The sequence below is a fragment of the Oncorhynchus gorbuscha genome, linkage group LG01, assembly GCF_021184085.1.
Source record: "Oncorhynchus gorbuscha isolate QuinsamMale2020 ecotype Even-year linkage group LG01, OgorEven_v1.0, whole genome shotgun sequence".
NCBI lineage: Eukaryota > Metazoa > Chordata > Actinopteri > Salmoniformes > Salmonidae > Oncorhynchus > Oncorhynchus gorbuscha.
This window is the reverse complement of record NC_060173.1, coordinates 44,281,801-44,299,997: the sequence shown is the minus strand read 5'-3', so window position 1 is coordinate 44,299,997 and position 18,197 is coordinate 44,281,801. Positions and strand designations below refer to the sequence as shown.

Below are 18,197 nucleotides of genomic sequence, written 5' to 3'. Positions count from 1 at the left end.
CCTCTCTGTCTCTCCCTCTCTATGACCTCTCTGTCTCTCCCTCTCTATGACCTCTCTGTCTCTCTATGACCTCTCTGTCTCTCCCTCTCTATGACCTCTCTGTCTCTCCCTCTATGACCTCTCTGTCTCTCTATGACCTCTCTGTCTCTCCCTCTCTATGACCTCTCTGTCTCTCCCTCTATGACCTCTCTGTCTCTCTATGACCTCTCTGTCTCTCCCTCTCTATGACCTCTCTGTCTCTCCCTCTCTATGACCTCTCTGTCTCTCTATGACCTCTCTGTCTCTCCCTCTCTATGACCTCTCTGTCTCTCCCTCTCTATGACCTCTCTGTCTCTCTATGACCTCTCTGTCTCTCCCTCTCTATGACCTCTCTGTCTCTCCCTCTATGACCTCTCTGTCTCTTTCTCTCTCTGACCTCTCTGTCTCTCCCTCTCTGACCTCTCTGTCTCTCCCTCTCTGACCTCTCTGTCTCTTTCTCTCCGGCTCATGGGGTTTGGATTTAGGGGTCTGTGGGTTAGGGGTCTGTGGGTTAGGGGTCTGTGGGTTAGGGGATGGGCTGAATCCTGAGCCTGGTCTGGGGCACCTGGCTCTGAGGTGTGAGAGCGCCCCTGGTGATGGAGGTTTTAAGTCTGGCAAATAGTGAGGGCCTGATTGGGGAAATGCAGCAGGTATTGTCTTATTAACCAGAACTGATTATTTTACTGGCATTTCTGAACCTAACATTAGGCCCGACCTGATGTGTAATTTAAACCACTATAAGGAAACATAGTCTCTCATAAATAGTTACCTCAATGTGTTCCAAAAAGCCCTGAAAAATGTATGAATGCCTGTCAAAACTTTTTTCTCCCTCGTTAGATCTCCTCCAAAGTGAAACGTATTAAATTCAACAAATCATAATAATGTGGCCTCTAAGTAAATGAGGCCAGCTTGCAAGTCTACTAAATAGGACGTGAAAAAAAATATGCGTTTGTGTACATCAGTAAGGAACTGGGGCACTATGCTGAGCTCATGTTGTGCTCTCTAGTATGCTCTCTCTCGCTCTCCTCCCTCTCGCTTTCTCTCCAAACACTCTGTCTTTCTCTCCCACTCCCTCCCTCCCTCACTCTCTCACTATGTTCTCTGTGCGCGGCAGTCCCTCTCCTCTTGTTGGGCGCTGGAGTGAGTAATGTGGTCATGTGACCCTTGGCGGTGCTTCTGTCATCCGGCCCAGTGGGCCGTGTGTTAACAAGGGCAGCCCATCACTTGTCTATAAATACCGCCACCATCCTCCTACCCCCTCCTCATCCTCCTCGCATCTTCTTCAAAAGGGCCCTGCCTGTGTGTGTAGCTCTGGGGCCAACCAGCGCATTCAATCAGGGCATGTCAGCCCAAAGGCAGGCCCTCACTTTGTAGAGAACAGCCTTCCCTCCCTCACTGCCTCTCTTCTCACCACGCAGGGCAGGCAGCCTCACAGTAGCTTGGTGGGTGGCGAGAAGAATGCAGCCCTGACTTGAATGAAGCAAATGTGTTGTTGTTGCCCACCAGTTATTAAGCACCTTACCCAGTGTTTAGGCCTGAGTGTGTGACTGAAAGAAAACTCTGTTGAAGTTTTTTTTTGTGGGTTTTGTTCTGCTTGGTGCGGTAGATGGACATTTCAATTGTGTTTTATTTCAAGACCGTCAATTCCTTCGAGTTCTGCATCTTAGTTGAACTATAACGCTTCCGGACGTCTTTCCGAAAGGTTGTTTTGAACGACTTGTGTCAAAGAGCCAGAGAGGAAATCCTAGTTGTATTATTCCAATCTGAACATTCCTCATAGCTGCAAGCTGCTCTCCTCTAATTTCAGCCAATTAGAGAGCAATAGTGAGGTCTTGAAAAGCAGAGCCAGGCTCAGGCAGAATAGAATGTGTTGGCTGAGGCGGGGAGTGTTGGCTCGGCCCCCCTGGCAGCCAAACACACTAGTGTCGTACGATGATTCCTGTGAGCTCAGGCTCTGGAATCTCTGACTCGTATCAATATCACTCTCTGCTAATCTCTGGGCTTTTTTCCACTTCCCATCATCACAGACCTATTGCTTTGGCTGAACAAGTTGATTGTTGTTTTGCTAGCTCTCTCCATCATGTCATCTCTACGTATAATATTGTACGGTAGGGATGGAAGCTTTATGGCGACAGAGGATGGATTTCATTTGGATTGGTTAACAGGAGGTTGCTACATGACTGAGACAAATTAGGATATACTATGTCCTTCTTCACAATGGAGGGCTTTTTAAGATGGATACAACATATATTAAATTAGGATATACTATGTCCTTCTTCACAATGATGGGTTTTTTAAGCTGGATACAACATATATTTTCTTCCTGTCTAACTTTCTGATTTGAATCCACATATACAGACAATTTAATACCTGAACATGAACATTATGAAGCAAATAACCATGGCATAATCCAGAGTGTCATGTTTTGTCTTATATTGTCTTGTCATTTTGCTTTTCCTTCTGTTCGTTTTCCCCCTGCTGGTCTTTTTAGGTTCGTTCCCCTTTTTCTCTCTCCCTCCCTCTCTCTCTTCTCTCTGTCGTTCCGTTCCTGCTCCCAGCTGTTCCTATTCCCCTAATCAATAATTTAGTCTTCCCACACCTGTTCCCTATCTTTTCCCCTGATTAGAGTCCCTATTTCTCCCCTTGTTTTCCGTTTCTGCCCTGTCGGATCCTTGTATATTGTTCACCGTGCTGTGTCTTTGTATCGCCCTGTCGTGTCGTGTTTCCCTCAGATGCTGCGTGGTGAGCAGGTGTCTGAGTCTGCTACGGTCAAGTGCCTTCCCGAGGCAACCTGCAGTTTATTATCGAGTCTCCAGTCAGTTCTCGTGATTACGAGTGAAATTGTTTTTATGCTTTATTTACCGCTCCGATTTGTCTAGGAGTATTGCTATTTCCTTTTACTGGATTAAAGACTCTGTTTTCGCCAAGTCGCTTTTGGGTCCTCATTCACCTGCATAACAGAAGGATCCGACCAAAGAATGGACCCAGCGACTACAGACGCTCGTAACACTGCCTTCGAGATCCAAGGAGCCATGCTCGGCAGACACGAGCAGGAATTGTCTGCTGCTCGTCATGCCATGGAGAACCTGGCCGCTCAGGTTTCCGACCTCTCTGGACAGTTCCTGAGTCTTCGTCTCGTGCCACCTGTTACTTCCTGGTCTGCCGAGCCTCCGGAACCTAGGGTTAATAACCCACCTTGCTACTCCAGGCAGCCCAAGGAGTGCCGCTCCTTTCTCACCCAGTGTGATATTGTGTTCTCTCTCCAACCCAACACATACTCTAGAGAGAGAGCTCGGGTTGCTTACGTCATTTCACTCCTTACTGGCCGGGCTCGAGAGTGGGGCACAGCTATCTGGGAGGCAAGGGCTGATTGTTCAAACAATTACCAGAACTTTAAAGAGGAGATGATTCGGGTTTTTGACCGTTCAGTTTTTGGTAGGGAGGCTTCTAGGGCCCTGGCTTCCCTATGCCAAGGTGATCGATCCATAACGGACTACTCTATAGAGTTTCGCACTCTTGCTGCCTCTAGTGACTGGAACGAGCCGGCGCTGCTCGCTCGTTTTCTGGAGGGACTCCACGCAGTGGTCAAAGATGAGATTCTCTCCCGGGAGGTTCCTTCCAGTGTGGACTCTTTGATTGCTCTCGCCATCCGCATAGAACGACGGGTAGATCTTCGTCACCAAGCTCGTGGAAGAGAGCTCGCGTCAACGGTGTTTCCCTGCTCCGCATCGCAACCATCTCCCTCCTCTGGCTCAGAGACTGAGCCCATGCAGCTGGGAGGTATTCGCATCTCGACTAAGGAGAGGGAACGGAGGATCACCAACCGCCTGTGCCTCTATTGCGGATTTGATGGACATTTTGTCAATTCATGTCCAGTAAAGCCAGAGCTCATCAGTAAGCGGAGGGCTACTGGTGAGCGCTACTACTCAGGTCTCTCCATCTAGATCCTGTACTACTATGTCGGTCCATCTACGCTGGACCGGTTCGGTGCTACATGCAGTGCCTTGATAGACTCTGGGGCTGAGGGTTGTTTCATGGACGAAGCATGGGCTCGGAAACATGACATTCCTTTCAGACAGTTAGACAAGCCTACGCCCATGTTCGCCTTAGATGGTAGTCATCTTCCCAGTATCAGATTTGAGACACTACCTTTAACCCTCACAGTATCTGGTAACCACAGTGAGACTATTTCTTTTTTGATTTTTCGTTCACCTTTTACACCTGTTGTTTTGGGTCATCCCTGGCTAGTATGTCATAATCCTTCTATTAATTGGTCTAGTAATTCTATCCTATCCTGGAACGTTTCTTGTCATGTGAAGTGTTTAATGTCTGCCATCCCTCCCATTTCTTCTGTCCCCACTTCTCAGGAGGAACCTGGCGATTTGACAGGAGTGCCGGAGGAATATCATGATCTGCGCACGGTCTTCAGTCGGTCCCGAGCCAACTCCCTTCCTCCTCACCGGTCGTATGATTGTAGTATTGATCTCCTTCCGGGGACCACTCCTCCTCGGGGTAGACTATACTCTCTGTCGGCTCCCGAACGTAAGGCTCTCGAGGATTATTTGTCTGTGTCTCTTGACGCCGGTACCATAGTGCCTTCTTCCTCTCCGGCCGGGGCGGGGTTCTTTTTGTTAAGAAAAAGGACGGTACTCTGCGCCCCTGCGTGATTATCGAGGGCTGAATGACATAACGGTTAAGAATCGTTATCCGCTTCCCCTTATGTCATCAGCCTTCGAGATTCTGCAGGGAGCCAGGTGCTTTACTAAGTTGGACCTTCGTAACGCTTACCATCTCGTGCGCATCAGAGAGGGGGACGAGTGGAAAACGGCGTTTAACACTCCGTTAGGGCATTTTGAGTACCGGGTTCTGCCGTTTGGTCTCGCCAATGCGCCAGCTGTTTTTCAGGCATTAGTTAATGATGTTCTGAGAGACATGCTGAACATCTTTGTTTTTGTCTACCTTGACGATATCCTGATTTTTTCACCGTCACTCGAGATTCATGTTCAGCACGTTCGACGTGTTCTCCAGCGCCTTTTAGAGAATTGTCTCTACGTGAAGGCTGAGAAGTGCTCTTTTCATGTCTCCTCCGTTATTTTCCTCGGTTCCGTTATTTCCGCTGAAGGCATTCAGATGGATTCCGCTAAGGTCCAAGCTGTCAGTGAGTGGCCCGTTCCAAGGTCACGTGTCGAGTTGCAGCGCTTTCTAGGTTTCGCTAATTTCTATCGGCGTTTCATTCGTAATTTCGGTCAAGTTGCTGCCCCTCTCACAGCTCTTACTTCTGTCAAGACGTGTTTTAAGTGGTCCGGTTCCGCCCAGGGAGCTTTTGATCTTCTAAAAGAACGTTTTACGTCCGCTCCTATCCTCGTTACTCCTGACGTCACTAGACAATTCATTGTCGAGGTTGACGCTTCAGAGGTAGGCGTGGGAGCCATTCTATCCCAGCGCTTCCAGTCTGACGATAAGGTTCATCCTTGCGCTTATTTTTCTCATCGCCTGTCGCCATCTGAACGCAACTATGATGTGGGTAACCGCAGTGAACTGCTCGCCATCCGCTTAGCCCTAGGCGAATGGCGACAGTGGTTGGAGGGGGCGACGTTCCTTTGTCGTTTGGACAGACCATAAGAACCTTGAGTACATCCGTTCTGCCAAACGACTTAATGCTCGTCAAGCTCGTTGGGCGTTATTTTTAGCTCGTTTCGAGTTTGTGATTTCTTACCGTCCGGGTAGCAAGAACACCAAGCCTGATGCCTTATCCCGTCTTTTTAGTTCTTCTGTGGCTTCTACTGATCCCGAGGGGATTCTTCCTTATGGGCGTGTTGTCGGGTTGACAGTCTGGGGAATTGAAAGACAGGTTAAGCAAGCACTCACGCACACTGCGTCGCCGCGCTTGTCCTAGTAACCTTCTTTTCGTTCCTGTTTCCACTCGTCTGGCTGTTCTTCAGTGGGCTCACTCTGCCAAGTTAGCTGGTCATCCCGGTGTTCGAGGCACTCTTGCTTCTATTCGCCAGCGCTTTTGGTGGCCGACTCAGGAGCGTGACACGCGCCGTTTCGTGGCTGCTTGTTCGGACTGCGCGCAGACTAAGTCAGGTAACTCTCCTCCTGCCGGTCGTCTCTAACCGCTCCCCATTCCTTCTCGACCATGGTCTCACATCGCCCTAGACTTCATTACCGGTCTGCCTTTGTCTGCGGGGAAGACTGTGATTCTTACGGTTGTCGATAGGTTCTCTAAGGCGGCACATTTCATTCCTCTCGCTAAACTTCCTTCCGCTAAGGAGACGGCACAAATCATCATCGAGAATGTGTTCAGAATTCATGGCCTCCCGTTAGACGCCGTTTCAGGACCGCAATTCACGTCACAGTTTTGGAGGGAGTTCTGTCGTTTGATTGGTGCGTCCGTCAGTCTCTCTTCCGGGTTTCATCCCCAGTCTAACGGTCAAGCAGAGAGGGCCAATCAGACGATTGGTCGCATACTACGCAGCCTTTCTTTCAGAAACCCTGCGTCTTGGGCAGAACAGCTCCCCTGGGCAGAATACGCTCACAACTCGCTTCCTTCGTCTGCTACCGGGTTATCTCCGTTTCAGAGTAGTCTGGGTTACCAGCCTCCTCTGTTCTCATCCCAGCTTGCCGAGTCCAGCGTTCCCTCCGCTCAAGCGTTTGTCCAACGTTGTGAGCGCACCTGGAGGAGGGTGAGGTCTGCACTTTGCCATTACAGGGCACAGACTGTGAGAGCCGCCAATAAACGTAGGATTAAGAGTCCAAGGTATTGTTGCGTCCTGAGAGTGTGGCTTTCCACTCGCAACCTTCCTCTTACGACAGCTTCTCGTAAGTTGACTCCACGGTTCATTGGTCCGTTCCGTGTCTCCCAGGTCGTCAATCCTGTCGCTGTGCGACTGCTTCTTCCGCGACATCTTCGTCGCGTCCATCCTGTCTTCCATGTCTCCTGTGTCAAGCCCTTTCTTCGCCCCGTTCGTCTTCCCTCCCCCTCCCGTCCTTGTCGAGAGCGCACCTATTTACAAGGTACGTAGGATCATGGACATGCGTTCTCGGGACGGGGTCACCAATACTTAGTGGATTGGGAGGGTTACGGTCCTGAGGAGAGGAGTTGGGTTCCGTCTCGGGACGTGCTGGACCGTTCACTTATTGATGATTTCCTCCGTTGCCGCCAGGATTCCTCCTCGAGTGCGCCAGGATCGGTGAGTGGGGGGTACTGTCATGTTTTGTCTTATATTGTCTTGTCATTTTGCTTTTCCTTCTGTTCGTTTTCCCCTGCTGGTCTTTTTAGGTTCATTCCCCTTTTACTCTCTCCCTCCCTCTCTCTCTTCTCTCTGTCGTTCCGTTCCTGCTCCCAGCTGTTCCTATTCCCCTAATCAATCATTTAGTCTTCCCACACCTGTTCCCTATCTTTTCCCCTGATTAGAGTCCCTATTTCTCCCCTTGTTTTCCGTTTCTGCCCTGTCGGATCCTTGTATATTGTTCACCGTGCTGTGTCTTTGTATCGCCCTGTCGTGTCGTGTTTCCCTCAGATGCTGCGTGGTGAGCAGGTGTCTGAGTCTGCTACGGTCAAGTGCCTTCCCGAGGCAACCTGCAGTTTATTATCGAGTCTCCAGTCAGTTCTCGTGATTACGAGTGAAATTGTTTTTATGCTTTATTTACCGCTCCGATTTGTCTAGGAGTATTGCTATTTCCTTTTACTGGATTAAAGACTCTGTTTTCGCCAAGTCGCTTTTGGGTCCTCATTCACCTGCATAACACAGAGAACCTGAAGAGGAAGAGGTAGCCTAATTTGACCCTAGGTTGAAGATACCCAGGTTAGGACAACCTAATAATTCATTGGGGAAGCTTTTGAAAATGAACAGATTCATGGGACCAGCGCCGATGCTAACTAGCATCGCTAGTCCCATTTCTTAGAATTCTTCCGCATCTATGCACTAAGTTGTGGGATATTAGAATCCTCTTGTCTTAACCTTTGTTATCTTCAGCCTAGGTTTGAATCTGTCTATGTGAAATGAGAGAGGAACAAACACCAAAGGTAAAAGTATCGGTACATGTGAATGGAACAGCTTATGGGCCAAACCACTCATTCACCACTGCTGCGTAGAGAGGATGGAGGGAGGGGTTGAGGGGGTGGTTCTCAGCTTGTGGTTGCATCATCCCTCTAAGCCCCTATCTCACCTCTTAGAGTACAAGGAAGAGAGGAGATACTGTTTCCCATGATGGTTCACATCTCTCCACAAGGTTCTTTTTTGTTGTTAAACAATATGCGTACCCCGAATCATAAGACCACTATTGGAAATACCAAACACAGCGTCACTGTCCGCCACACGATCGTTTGTTATTGTTTTTGTTTTGTTGACGAAGCAGAACTGCAAAAACAAATATTGGACCTAGATTTTTTGTATTGTTTTGAAATAATGAAGTTAAAATGATTAATTAATTAATTAATTACAGCCTCATTCTAAAATTGATTTTTTTTAAAAAAAAAGAAATCCTCCGCAATCTACACACAATACCCCATAATGACAAAGCGAAAACAGGTTTTTAGAAATGTAAGCAAATGTATTAAAATGACAGAAATACCTTATTTACATAAGTATTCAGACCGTTTCTTATGAGACTCGAAATTGAGCTCAGGTGCATCCTGTTTCCATTGATCATCCTTGAGATGTTTCTACATCTTGATTGCAGTCCACCTGTGGTAAATTCAATTGATTGGACATGATTTTGAAAGGCACACACCTGTCTATATAAGGTCCCACAGTTGACAGTGCATGTCAGAGCAAAAACCTAGCCATGAAGTTGAAGGAATTGTCCGTAGAGCTCCGAGACAGGATTGTGTCGAGGCACAGATCTGGGGAAGGGTACCAAACAATGTCTGCCGCATTGAAGGTCCCCAAGAACACAGTGGCCTCCATCATTCTTAAATGGATGAAGTTTGGAAACACCAAGACTCTTTCTAGAGCTGGCCGCCCAGCCAAACTGAGCAATCGGGTGAGAAGGGCCTTGGAGGTGACCAAGAACCCGGGGAGGTGACCAAGAACCCGATGGTCACTCGGACAAAGCTCTAGAGTTCCTCTGTGGAAATGGGAGAAATTTCCATAAGGACAACCATCTCTGCAGCGTAGCTCTCCACCAATCAGGCCTTTATGGTAGATTGGACAGATGGAAACCACTCATCTGTAAAAGGCACGGCACCCCACTTGGAGTTTTCCAAAAGGCACCTTAAGACTCAGACTATGAGAAACAAGATTCTCTGGTCTGATGAAACCAAGATTGAATTCTTTGGTCTGAATGTCAAGTGTCACATCTGGAGGAAACCTGGCACAATCCCTACGGTGAAGCATGGTGGTGGATGTTTTTCTGCAGGTAGGGACTGGGAGACTAGTCAGGATTGAGGCAAAGATGAACGGAGCAATGTACAGAGAGAGCCTTGATGAAAACCTGCTCCAGAGCGCTCAGGACCTCAGACTGGGGTGAAGGTTCATCTTCCAACAGGACAACGACCCTGAGCACACAGCCAAGTCAACGCAGGAGTGGCTTCGGGACAAGTCTCTGAATGTCCTTGAGTGACCCAGCCAGAGCCCGGACTTGAACCCGATTGACCATCTCTGGAAAGACCCAAAAACAGCTGTGCAGTGATGCTCCCCATCCAACCTGACAGAGATTGAGAGGATCTGAAGAGAAGAATTGGAGAAACTCCATCATACTCAAGAAGACTCGATGCTGTAATCGCTGTCAAAGGTGCTTCACAAAGTACTGAGTAAATTTGAATACTGAATACTTATGTAAATGTGATATTTCAGTTTTTATTTTTAATAATTTTGAAACAATTTCTAAAAACCTGTTTTTGCTTTGTTATTACGGGGTATTGGGTATAGGGGTAAAAAAAAAAGGGGTAAAAAATGATTTAATCAATTTTAGAATTATGCTGTAACATAAAAAAAGTGAAGTGGTCTTTCCGAAGGGCACTGTAAAAATCCCCCCCTTTCTCACCTTGCACCTCTACAAGTCTGTTGAAGCAGTAGTATGGAGATATTCAGCATCACTCAGCCTTATGATAGAGTTATTGGAGATCTGTACCATGCTAGCCTTGGGAAGTAGGGGTGCTGGGGGTGTTGCCTATTGTTTGATTGGTGTTTACTTTCCTAAAACAATAACTGTCCACCTCACAGTTCAGCTGTCAAAGATTTAAGCACTAAATACATCAGGCCATTGCATGCGTAGATCCTTTCCTATAGGCTTATTTGTCCACTGTATGATATTCATCTTGAAAAAATGTCTATGAAGGAAGCTTAGAGAGAGATTGAGATATGCCGGCGACATGCTATGACACCAACATGCATTTCTTTATCCTTGTCAGATTGGCTAATGTGTTTGCTATACAGATATAGGGGTACAGAAAAGGGCTGCTATTATTATGTTTTTTAATGCTAATACGTTATTTTTCAATCAGAACATTTTTTATAAAGATAAGGATTGTATTTTTTTTACCAGAGTAACTCTGGTAGGCCTAAAACAGTGTTTTACCTCACCTGTCAGAGTCAGTTGGAGTGATGATGCGCATTGCCTTCATTTCATAGGCCTGCAATATAATAGGCTAATAGCCACCCACCAAACAAAGTTTCTAAACTTTATTAGGGTAATATCAAAAGTAAGTCAAGTCATTGTTTATTGGGAAAAATAAGAGCAGGATATTATAGCGTTGCAAACACAACAGTAAGTTAATTTGGCCAAAAACAATTATTCAAAAGAATGAAACGAAACACTTGCAAACTGGTTTAAACCTTCACAAAAAAATGACAGCAATAGGCTAATAATATTTATTGTATGAAATATGACGCATCTTAAACTAAATACAGAGCACACAATTACAGATCGAACTTAATTAAGCCAACGAAAATGTCTCAACAGATTGAAACAAAACACATTTTGCATATTTAAAGAACTGGTTTGGATTAATATAACAATGATATACAATAAGTATATTTCTAAAGCAAATTATTATAAATAATTATAAATAATGCTAGCTAGCTTACACTGTGCTACTGATTCAAAACATCTTCCCATGGCTATGCATGCTAGCTTACACTGTGCTGCTGATTCAAAACATCTTCCCATGGCTATGCATGCTAGCTTACACTGTGCTGCTGATTCAAAACATCTTCCCATGGCTATGCATGCTAGCTTACACTGTGCTGCTGATTCAAAACATCTTCCCATGGCTATGCATGCTAGCTTACACTGTGCTGCTGATTCAAAACATCTTCCCATGGCTATGCATGCTAGCTTACACTGTGCTGCTGATTGAACACGTTCATGGAGGTCTGGTGGTGGTCTCTATCGTGTTATATCTGAAAGTGACCCCTGATATGCAGCACACTACCCAGTCTGTTTTGGGTCTGAGGAGTAGAGCGATGGGGTAGCTAGCTAGATGGATGTGGTACTGATCTGTTCAGACCGTCAGGGACAGAAGCATACAAATCATGTCCTGCTGTGGCTGGCCAGTCTGTCTGTCTGAACTCCAACCCGGGGCTGTGAGAACCAGAACATGAAAGGTGATGCCTTTTGGAAATGGCTGTGTTAAAATTAAAGACTGGGAGGTTTTTAAATCAATCCCTCTGCCCTCTCATTCCTGTGATGATGTATGGCTTGGGGAGAAATGATGTACTCTCGAGCAACTTCCTCGCAATTACAGGGCGCAACCTCTAACCAGCCAGCTGAACTTAGAGGAGAGCAGATGCTGAGACTTGGTTTGCTGTTAGCTAAGCATTTTCCCTCCTCAACAACATGAAGCCTCACTAAACGTTGTTAAGCAACAACGTGTGTGTGTGTGTGCGTGTGCGCGTGTGTGTGTGTGCGTTTGTGTGTGCGTGCGTGTGTGTGTGTGTGCGTGTGAAAATTCTTAATTTGAAACAAATGCTAGCAACAGCTGGGCAAGTTTCTCTCACAAGGCCTTCAAATGTCTCACTGCATTCCCAATTGAGGACACATTTTGACAATCTGTCGAGGAAACTGTGGTCCAGAGCCCTAAAGGGTTATGCCAGCTTTACCGAGGTCTTTTCACGGCAGCGTTTTCCAAGGCTGTATTTGTGCATCCCTGAGACGTGCTAATTACAATCAATGGGGCCCCAGATGCTTCAGAGCATATATAGCACACTCACACACACCTCTCTCACACACACAGACACACACTCACACACACACACTTTTGAAGCTAAACAAAACGGTTGTAAACATGAAACGCCAGAGGGGAGTGGAATGCCTTAAAGGCTTACAGGGGCTTTGGTCCTATCTGACAGACACTTGTGTTTGACAGTTGCTCAGGTCTTACTACCCAGCAGCATCGTGGTGGTCCTCCCCTGTCCCATACAACCATACTGTCCCTTTTTTAAAATGATTTTGTGAAAAACATTTAAAATGTCCAGGGGTGCCCCTCATTGGCTGGGGGGTGCTCTCTACCCGGCCATGGACCTCCAGCACCCCTCTGGAGGCATTAAGAGCCATCCCGAAATTTGCACCTGGTAACCCGTTCAATCACAAGGTGCATGGTTGAACATAGTGCAATGAGAAGGGGGCTGGAGGGGGGGGTTACACTTTTTAGGTCTTGGCTGACAATCCTCATTCTCGGGGGGGAGGCATGCTGAGACGATGGTGAGAGACACTCAGTAAGCTGAGTTTAGGTAAGGTTAGTGTCAGTAAGCCTCCACCATGCTCTGCCTGGCTCTCCGGTGTTGCGTTATATTAGGAAGATTCTTCATTGGTTCAATCAACTCTATTGGGAGGGCTTCAGATGTTTCTCATACCACTTCCTATGATGTTTTACATTTCCTGAGCGAGCGGAGATCTATAGTGTTCAGTGTTTTCTCAACCCAAAGAAAGGCCTGCCTCGCCTTAGTACTGTGTGGAACCCATTTCTGTGTCTACTCATGTGTGTGAGTGGTTAGTTTTTAGCACATTCCACTTTGTGTCTTTAGAACAAATCTAATATAGCTGTGGAATTCATTTGGCTAATGTCATTACAAAATTGGCCAGCATGTGGAATGTTGAGGGTGAGCTGAGGAGTTGGGGGGATAAGAAAGGCCAGATCATTACTCAAAACTTGTCTGAATTATGGAAATGTTTGTGGTTTTGTTTAGTTCATCCCCCCGGGCTTTTTAACACCTGCCTGTCATCATGTATATTCCTTATACTCCATCATTGCTCTTTAGAGTGTATTACACCATAGCCCTCGTCGGAGTGGCCGTGCTAGATTCGGGATGTGTGTGTGTCTGCGGTATGGAAGGGAGATCCACAGGTGTTCACCCCAGGTCATGGCACAGCTTAGAGCACATTCATTCTCAGGCGTACACAGGGACACCTCAACCTCACTGTTCCCCTGACGAGGACCCCTTGCGATTGACATTCTCTCTGGCTTAATAGAGTCATTATGAACATCTATGCAGGGTCTCATACTGTCAAACAACATCTGTTCCATAGGGGAGCGGGTGAGCAGTTTGAACAATAAGTCAAATGTAATTTGCTCAGTAGTAAAAGTATACAGTTGGAGGCAAATTGGAGATTTAGCCGTAGGAGCTTTCCTTCCTGGCCTTCTGCATGACAAATGAACGTGGAGATGGGACTGTATCTGGGATGGGACTGTATCTATACATGTTACATACTATCGAAGACAGTTTGTGTACATTCAAAGCAGCACAGCAGCCTCCTTGGTGAGTGTGCCCAATGGGCTGTGGTCTGGTCACATGGTTTCTGTCTGAATGGGGAGAAAGGCAAACCGCTCCTGATGTCAAGCCAGTAATGAGCTCTGTTACCCTGTTATCACAACTCTAGAGTTTCTCTTATCGCCACCACGCCACCACTCCCCGTGTCTGTGTGCCCAGACAACGGGCTGCCTGCCTGCCTGCCGCAGTGCACCCAGACAGACGCCGTCTTGTCCCACATTCTTTCTCTGAAAAGGACCCTCCTGCTATCTTCTCTACGGAGAGAGAGATTTGGTTACACATACAGAACTAAATAGGCTGCCATGTTTGGTTTATGAAAGCACTGTTAGGTCTACCTCTTCTTGGCTGGGGTTGGTCGGTAGGTTTCCCGATACCCAGCTTAAATGCAGGATTTCATCAGTTCATACCACACTATCTCCATGTACAGTGTGCTTATGTAAAAAAAAGAAAAAAGTTATGAATCAATGTGAATGGGTAGTATATGTAAGGCCATACTGTGATAAATCCATTGACTGTTTCCTCCTCTTCTATGTCTTTTTATGAAACAGCCCATCCTCACGCCATATGTCCATACCCTTACGGGAAAACCCACATGATTTCACATGAAATGTCAACATTTTGCACGTGACATTTTATTTGACATGTGAAAATTGGATATAAACCCACCCACTTTGCTAAAGCACAGCCCCCACACCACTAGAGGGATATCTTCAACCACCAACTTACCATCCTGAGACAAGGCCGAGTATAGCCCACAAAGATCTCCGCCACAGCACAACCCAAGGGGGGGTACCAACCCAGACAGGAAGTTCACATCAGTGACTCAACCCACTCAAGTGACGCACCCCTCCTAGGGACGTCCTGAAAGAGCACCAGTAATCCAGTGACTCAGCCCCTGTAATAGGGTTAGAGGCAGAGAATCCCAGTGGAAAGAGGGGAACCGGCCAGGCAGAGACAGCAAGGGCGGTGCGTTGCTCCAGAGCCTTTCCGTTCACCTTCACACTCCTGGGCCAGACTACACTCAAACATATGACCCACTGAAGAGATGAGTCTTCAGTAAAGACTTAAAGGTTGAGACCGAGTTTGCGTCTCTTACATGGGTAGGCAGACCATTCCATAAAAATGGAGCTCTATAGGAGAAAGCCCTGCCTCCAGCTGTTTGCTTAGAATTTCTAGGGACAATTAGGAGGCCTGCGTCTTGTGACCACAGCGTACGTGTAGGTATGTACGGCAGGACCAAATCAGAGAGATAGGTAGGAGCAAGCCCATGTAATGCTTTGTAGGTTAGCAGTAAAACCTTGAAATCAGCCCTTGCCTTGACACTAAGCCAGTGTAGGGAAGGTAGCACTGGTGTAATATGATCATATTTTTTGGTTCTAGTCAGGATTCTAGCAGCCGTATTTAGTACTAACTGAAGTTTATTTAGTGCTTTATCCGGGTAGCCGGAAAGTAGAGCATTGCAGTAGTCTAACCTAGAAGTAACAAAAGCATGGATTCATTTTTCTGCATCATTTTTGGACATAAAGTTTCTGATTTCTGCAATGTTACGTAGATGGAAAAAATCAGGGTCCAGAGTAACGCCGAGGTCCTTCACAGTTTTATTTGAGACGACTGTACAACCATTAAGATTAATTGTCAGATTCAACAGAAGATCTCTTTATTTCTTGGGACCTAGAACAAGCATCTCTGTAAGTGAATAATTGAATTAAATGAATGATGAGAGAAGAGTCAGATTAACTAAAATAGCAGTTCAGTTGGCACTGTTCAGTTGGTCTGTAGCATCCATGTGCTACAGACTTTGTGGTGCAGCAGAAAGATCAGCATACCCCAAAATCAAGAAGCTGTGAGTTTAAATCCCAGGTGGGATGATATTGACAAGTCAGTACTGTCATCATGACAAATGTAAGCATATTATCATTGATTAAAGTTGTTTACACTATTTTAGCTGAACAGCGTACCACTTTCATTCCCTTACAAAAAACACATGTGAAATTGCATTGTCAAGTGAAATTGCTGTTTTCACCTGTTGAGCCGAAATATCCACGTTAAAACAAAAGAAACACATGTTCACAATATGAAACATATGAAATATGAAACAATATGTTCACATGTATTAAGTTTAGAGTTCACATGTTAACACCATCTTCTCACGTGAGGAGAATAATGTTTTCACCTCACGTGAATTACAGATTCACATTCAATATCACATGTGAAAAATGTTCACATGTGAAAAAATCGAATTTGCACTTTCACATGTGAAAATCTAACCCTCACATGTGGAATTGCATTTTCAAATGTGGAAAAAGTCACGTGAAAATCGAATTAGCACTTGAGATCATGTTTTCACGAGTAGTTTCATGGTATCATGTTGCTTTTACATGTTGTCACATGTTATCACATCAACTTGACATAGGATCACATGTAAAATGAATGTGGTTTTTCTGTAAGGGTAGGGTGACTTTCAATTTCCAGCGCTGCTGATGAAATGGCAGGCTCGTGATGCATCCCAAATGGCACCCTATTCCCTACATAGTGCCCTACTGTTGACCAGATACCTATGGAACTATTTAGGGAACAGGGTGCCATTTGGGATGCCCCCTTACATAGTTTGGAGGAATATCTGGCTGTCCACACGAGAGGGGGGCATGTGACACCAGCAGAGAAGGAATTCAACAGGAGAGGACCTGGCTTAGCTCATTGAGAAGAAACAGCCAAACGCATTTGAAGATTTTATTGGCTGCCCCCTCGGTCAATCCATGATGTAATAAAGGCTGACAACATGGAAGTGTTGCAGTGTGCAGCTCTGCAGAGTGCTGTTGGCTCTGGTTCCACTCACTGGCACTGCCCTCATCCCCTCCTCTCCCCTCATCCCTCCCCACACAGCAGGCTAGGCGCTGAACCGGAGCCGACAGGCCCTATCCCCACAGCTGCATGGGGAACTTGGAAACATTCCTCTTGGGTAAATGATAGTAGGTTTAGCATCCCCCTTAGTTTCTTTAAGGGTATAGTTTTACATTTGAACAGAGGATTAAGGAAGGGGAGGAGGGACAACACTCCCAGCTGTGATCGCTGCCTGCGCTAAATGTGGTTCTGCACCAACCAGAGCTGAGTTGACATTCTTGCACTGTGGTGTGTTGGTTGGGATTTGGATAAGTGATGATGTCACACTCTCTAAGATGATCCCCTGTGTGTGTTTGTGGTCTCAAGTTTCAAATTCAAGCTTCAAGTTTATTTTTCCATATGTCCATCACGAATGCATTGGAATACATTGGAAATCTTACCTACCACTTATACACTACTACGTGACCAAAGGTATGTGGACACCTGTTCGTCAAACATTTAATTCCAAAAACATGGGCATTAATATGGAGTTGGTCCCTCCTTTGCTGCTATAACATCCTCCACTCTTCTGGGAAGGCTTTCGACTAGATGTTGGAACATTGCTTCCATTCAGCCACGAGCATTAGTGAGGTCGGACACTGATGTTGGGCGGTTAGGCCTGGCTTGCAGTCTGCGTTCCAATTCATCCCAAATGTGTTCTTTTGGGTTGAGGTCAGGGCTCTGTGCAGGCCAATCAAGTTCATCCCTACCGCTCTCGACAAACCATTTCTGTATGGACCTCGCTTTGTGCACGGAGGAATTGTCATGCTGAAACAGGAAAGCGCCTTCCCCAAACTGTTGCCACAAAGTTGGGATCACAGAATCATCTAGAATGTCATTGTATGCTGTAGCGTGAAGATTTCCCTTCACTGGAACTAAGGGACCTAGCCTGAACCAAGAAAAACAGCCCCAGACCATTATTCCTCCTCCAACAAACGTTTTTAATAGGTGCTATGGATTGGGGCAGTTAGTATTCTCCTGGCATCCACTAAACCCAGATTTGTTCGTCGGCCTACCAGATGGTGAAGCATGATTCATCACTCCAGAGAACACTTTTCCACTGCTCCAGAGTAAAATGGCGGTGAGCTTTACACCTCTACAGCTGACGCTTGGAATTGCGCATGGTGATCTTAGGCTTGTGTGCGGCTACTCGGCCATGGAAACAAATTTCAGCACTCAGTGGTCTCGTTCTGTGAGCAGGTATGGCCTACCAGTTTGCAGCTGAGCCGTTGTTGCTCCTAGACGTTTTCACAATAATAATATATAATAATAATATAATAAATATCAGCACTTACAGTTGACCGGGGCAGCTCTAGAAGGGCAGTGACGATTTCATACACCTGTCTGCAACGGGTGGGGCTGAAATAGCCGAATCCACTCATTTGAAGGGGTGTCCACATACTTTTGTGTATATAGTGTACTCTTTCTCTGTGCAGCACTGCAGACATGGGAAGTGTGTGAACAAGGAGTTGGACCTGCGGCCGGTCCATGGGGAGTGGGGCCCCTGGGGACCCTACAGTGTCTGCTCCAGGACCTGTGGAGGAGGCACCAGGAGCACCTCCAGAGACTGCAACAACCCTGAGT

At 46.4% G+C, this 18,197-nt stretch overlaps 1 protein-coding gene across 2 annotated transcripts in view; it reads left to right on the top strand.

The window, feature by feature from the left end:
- LOC124038296 (A disintegrin and metalloproteinase with thrombospondin motifs 20) overlaps nucleotides 1-18,197 on the top strand; it is a 153,705-nt gene that overhangs the window by 66,862 nt on the left and 68,646 nt on the right. For both annotated transcript variants that reach the window (XM_046353999.1, XM_046354009.1), the window contains one exon: nucleotides 18,050-18,195. In XM_046353999.1, coding sequence (XP_046209955.1) covers nucleotides 18,050-18,195 — 146 coding nt within the window. The remainder of the gene's footprint in view (nucleotides 1-18,049; nucleotides 18,196-18,197) is intronic.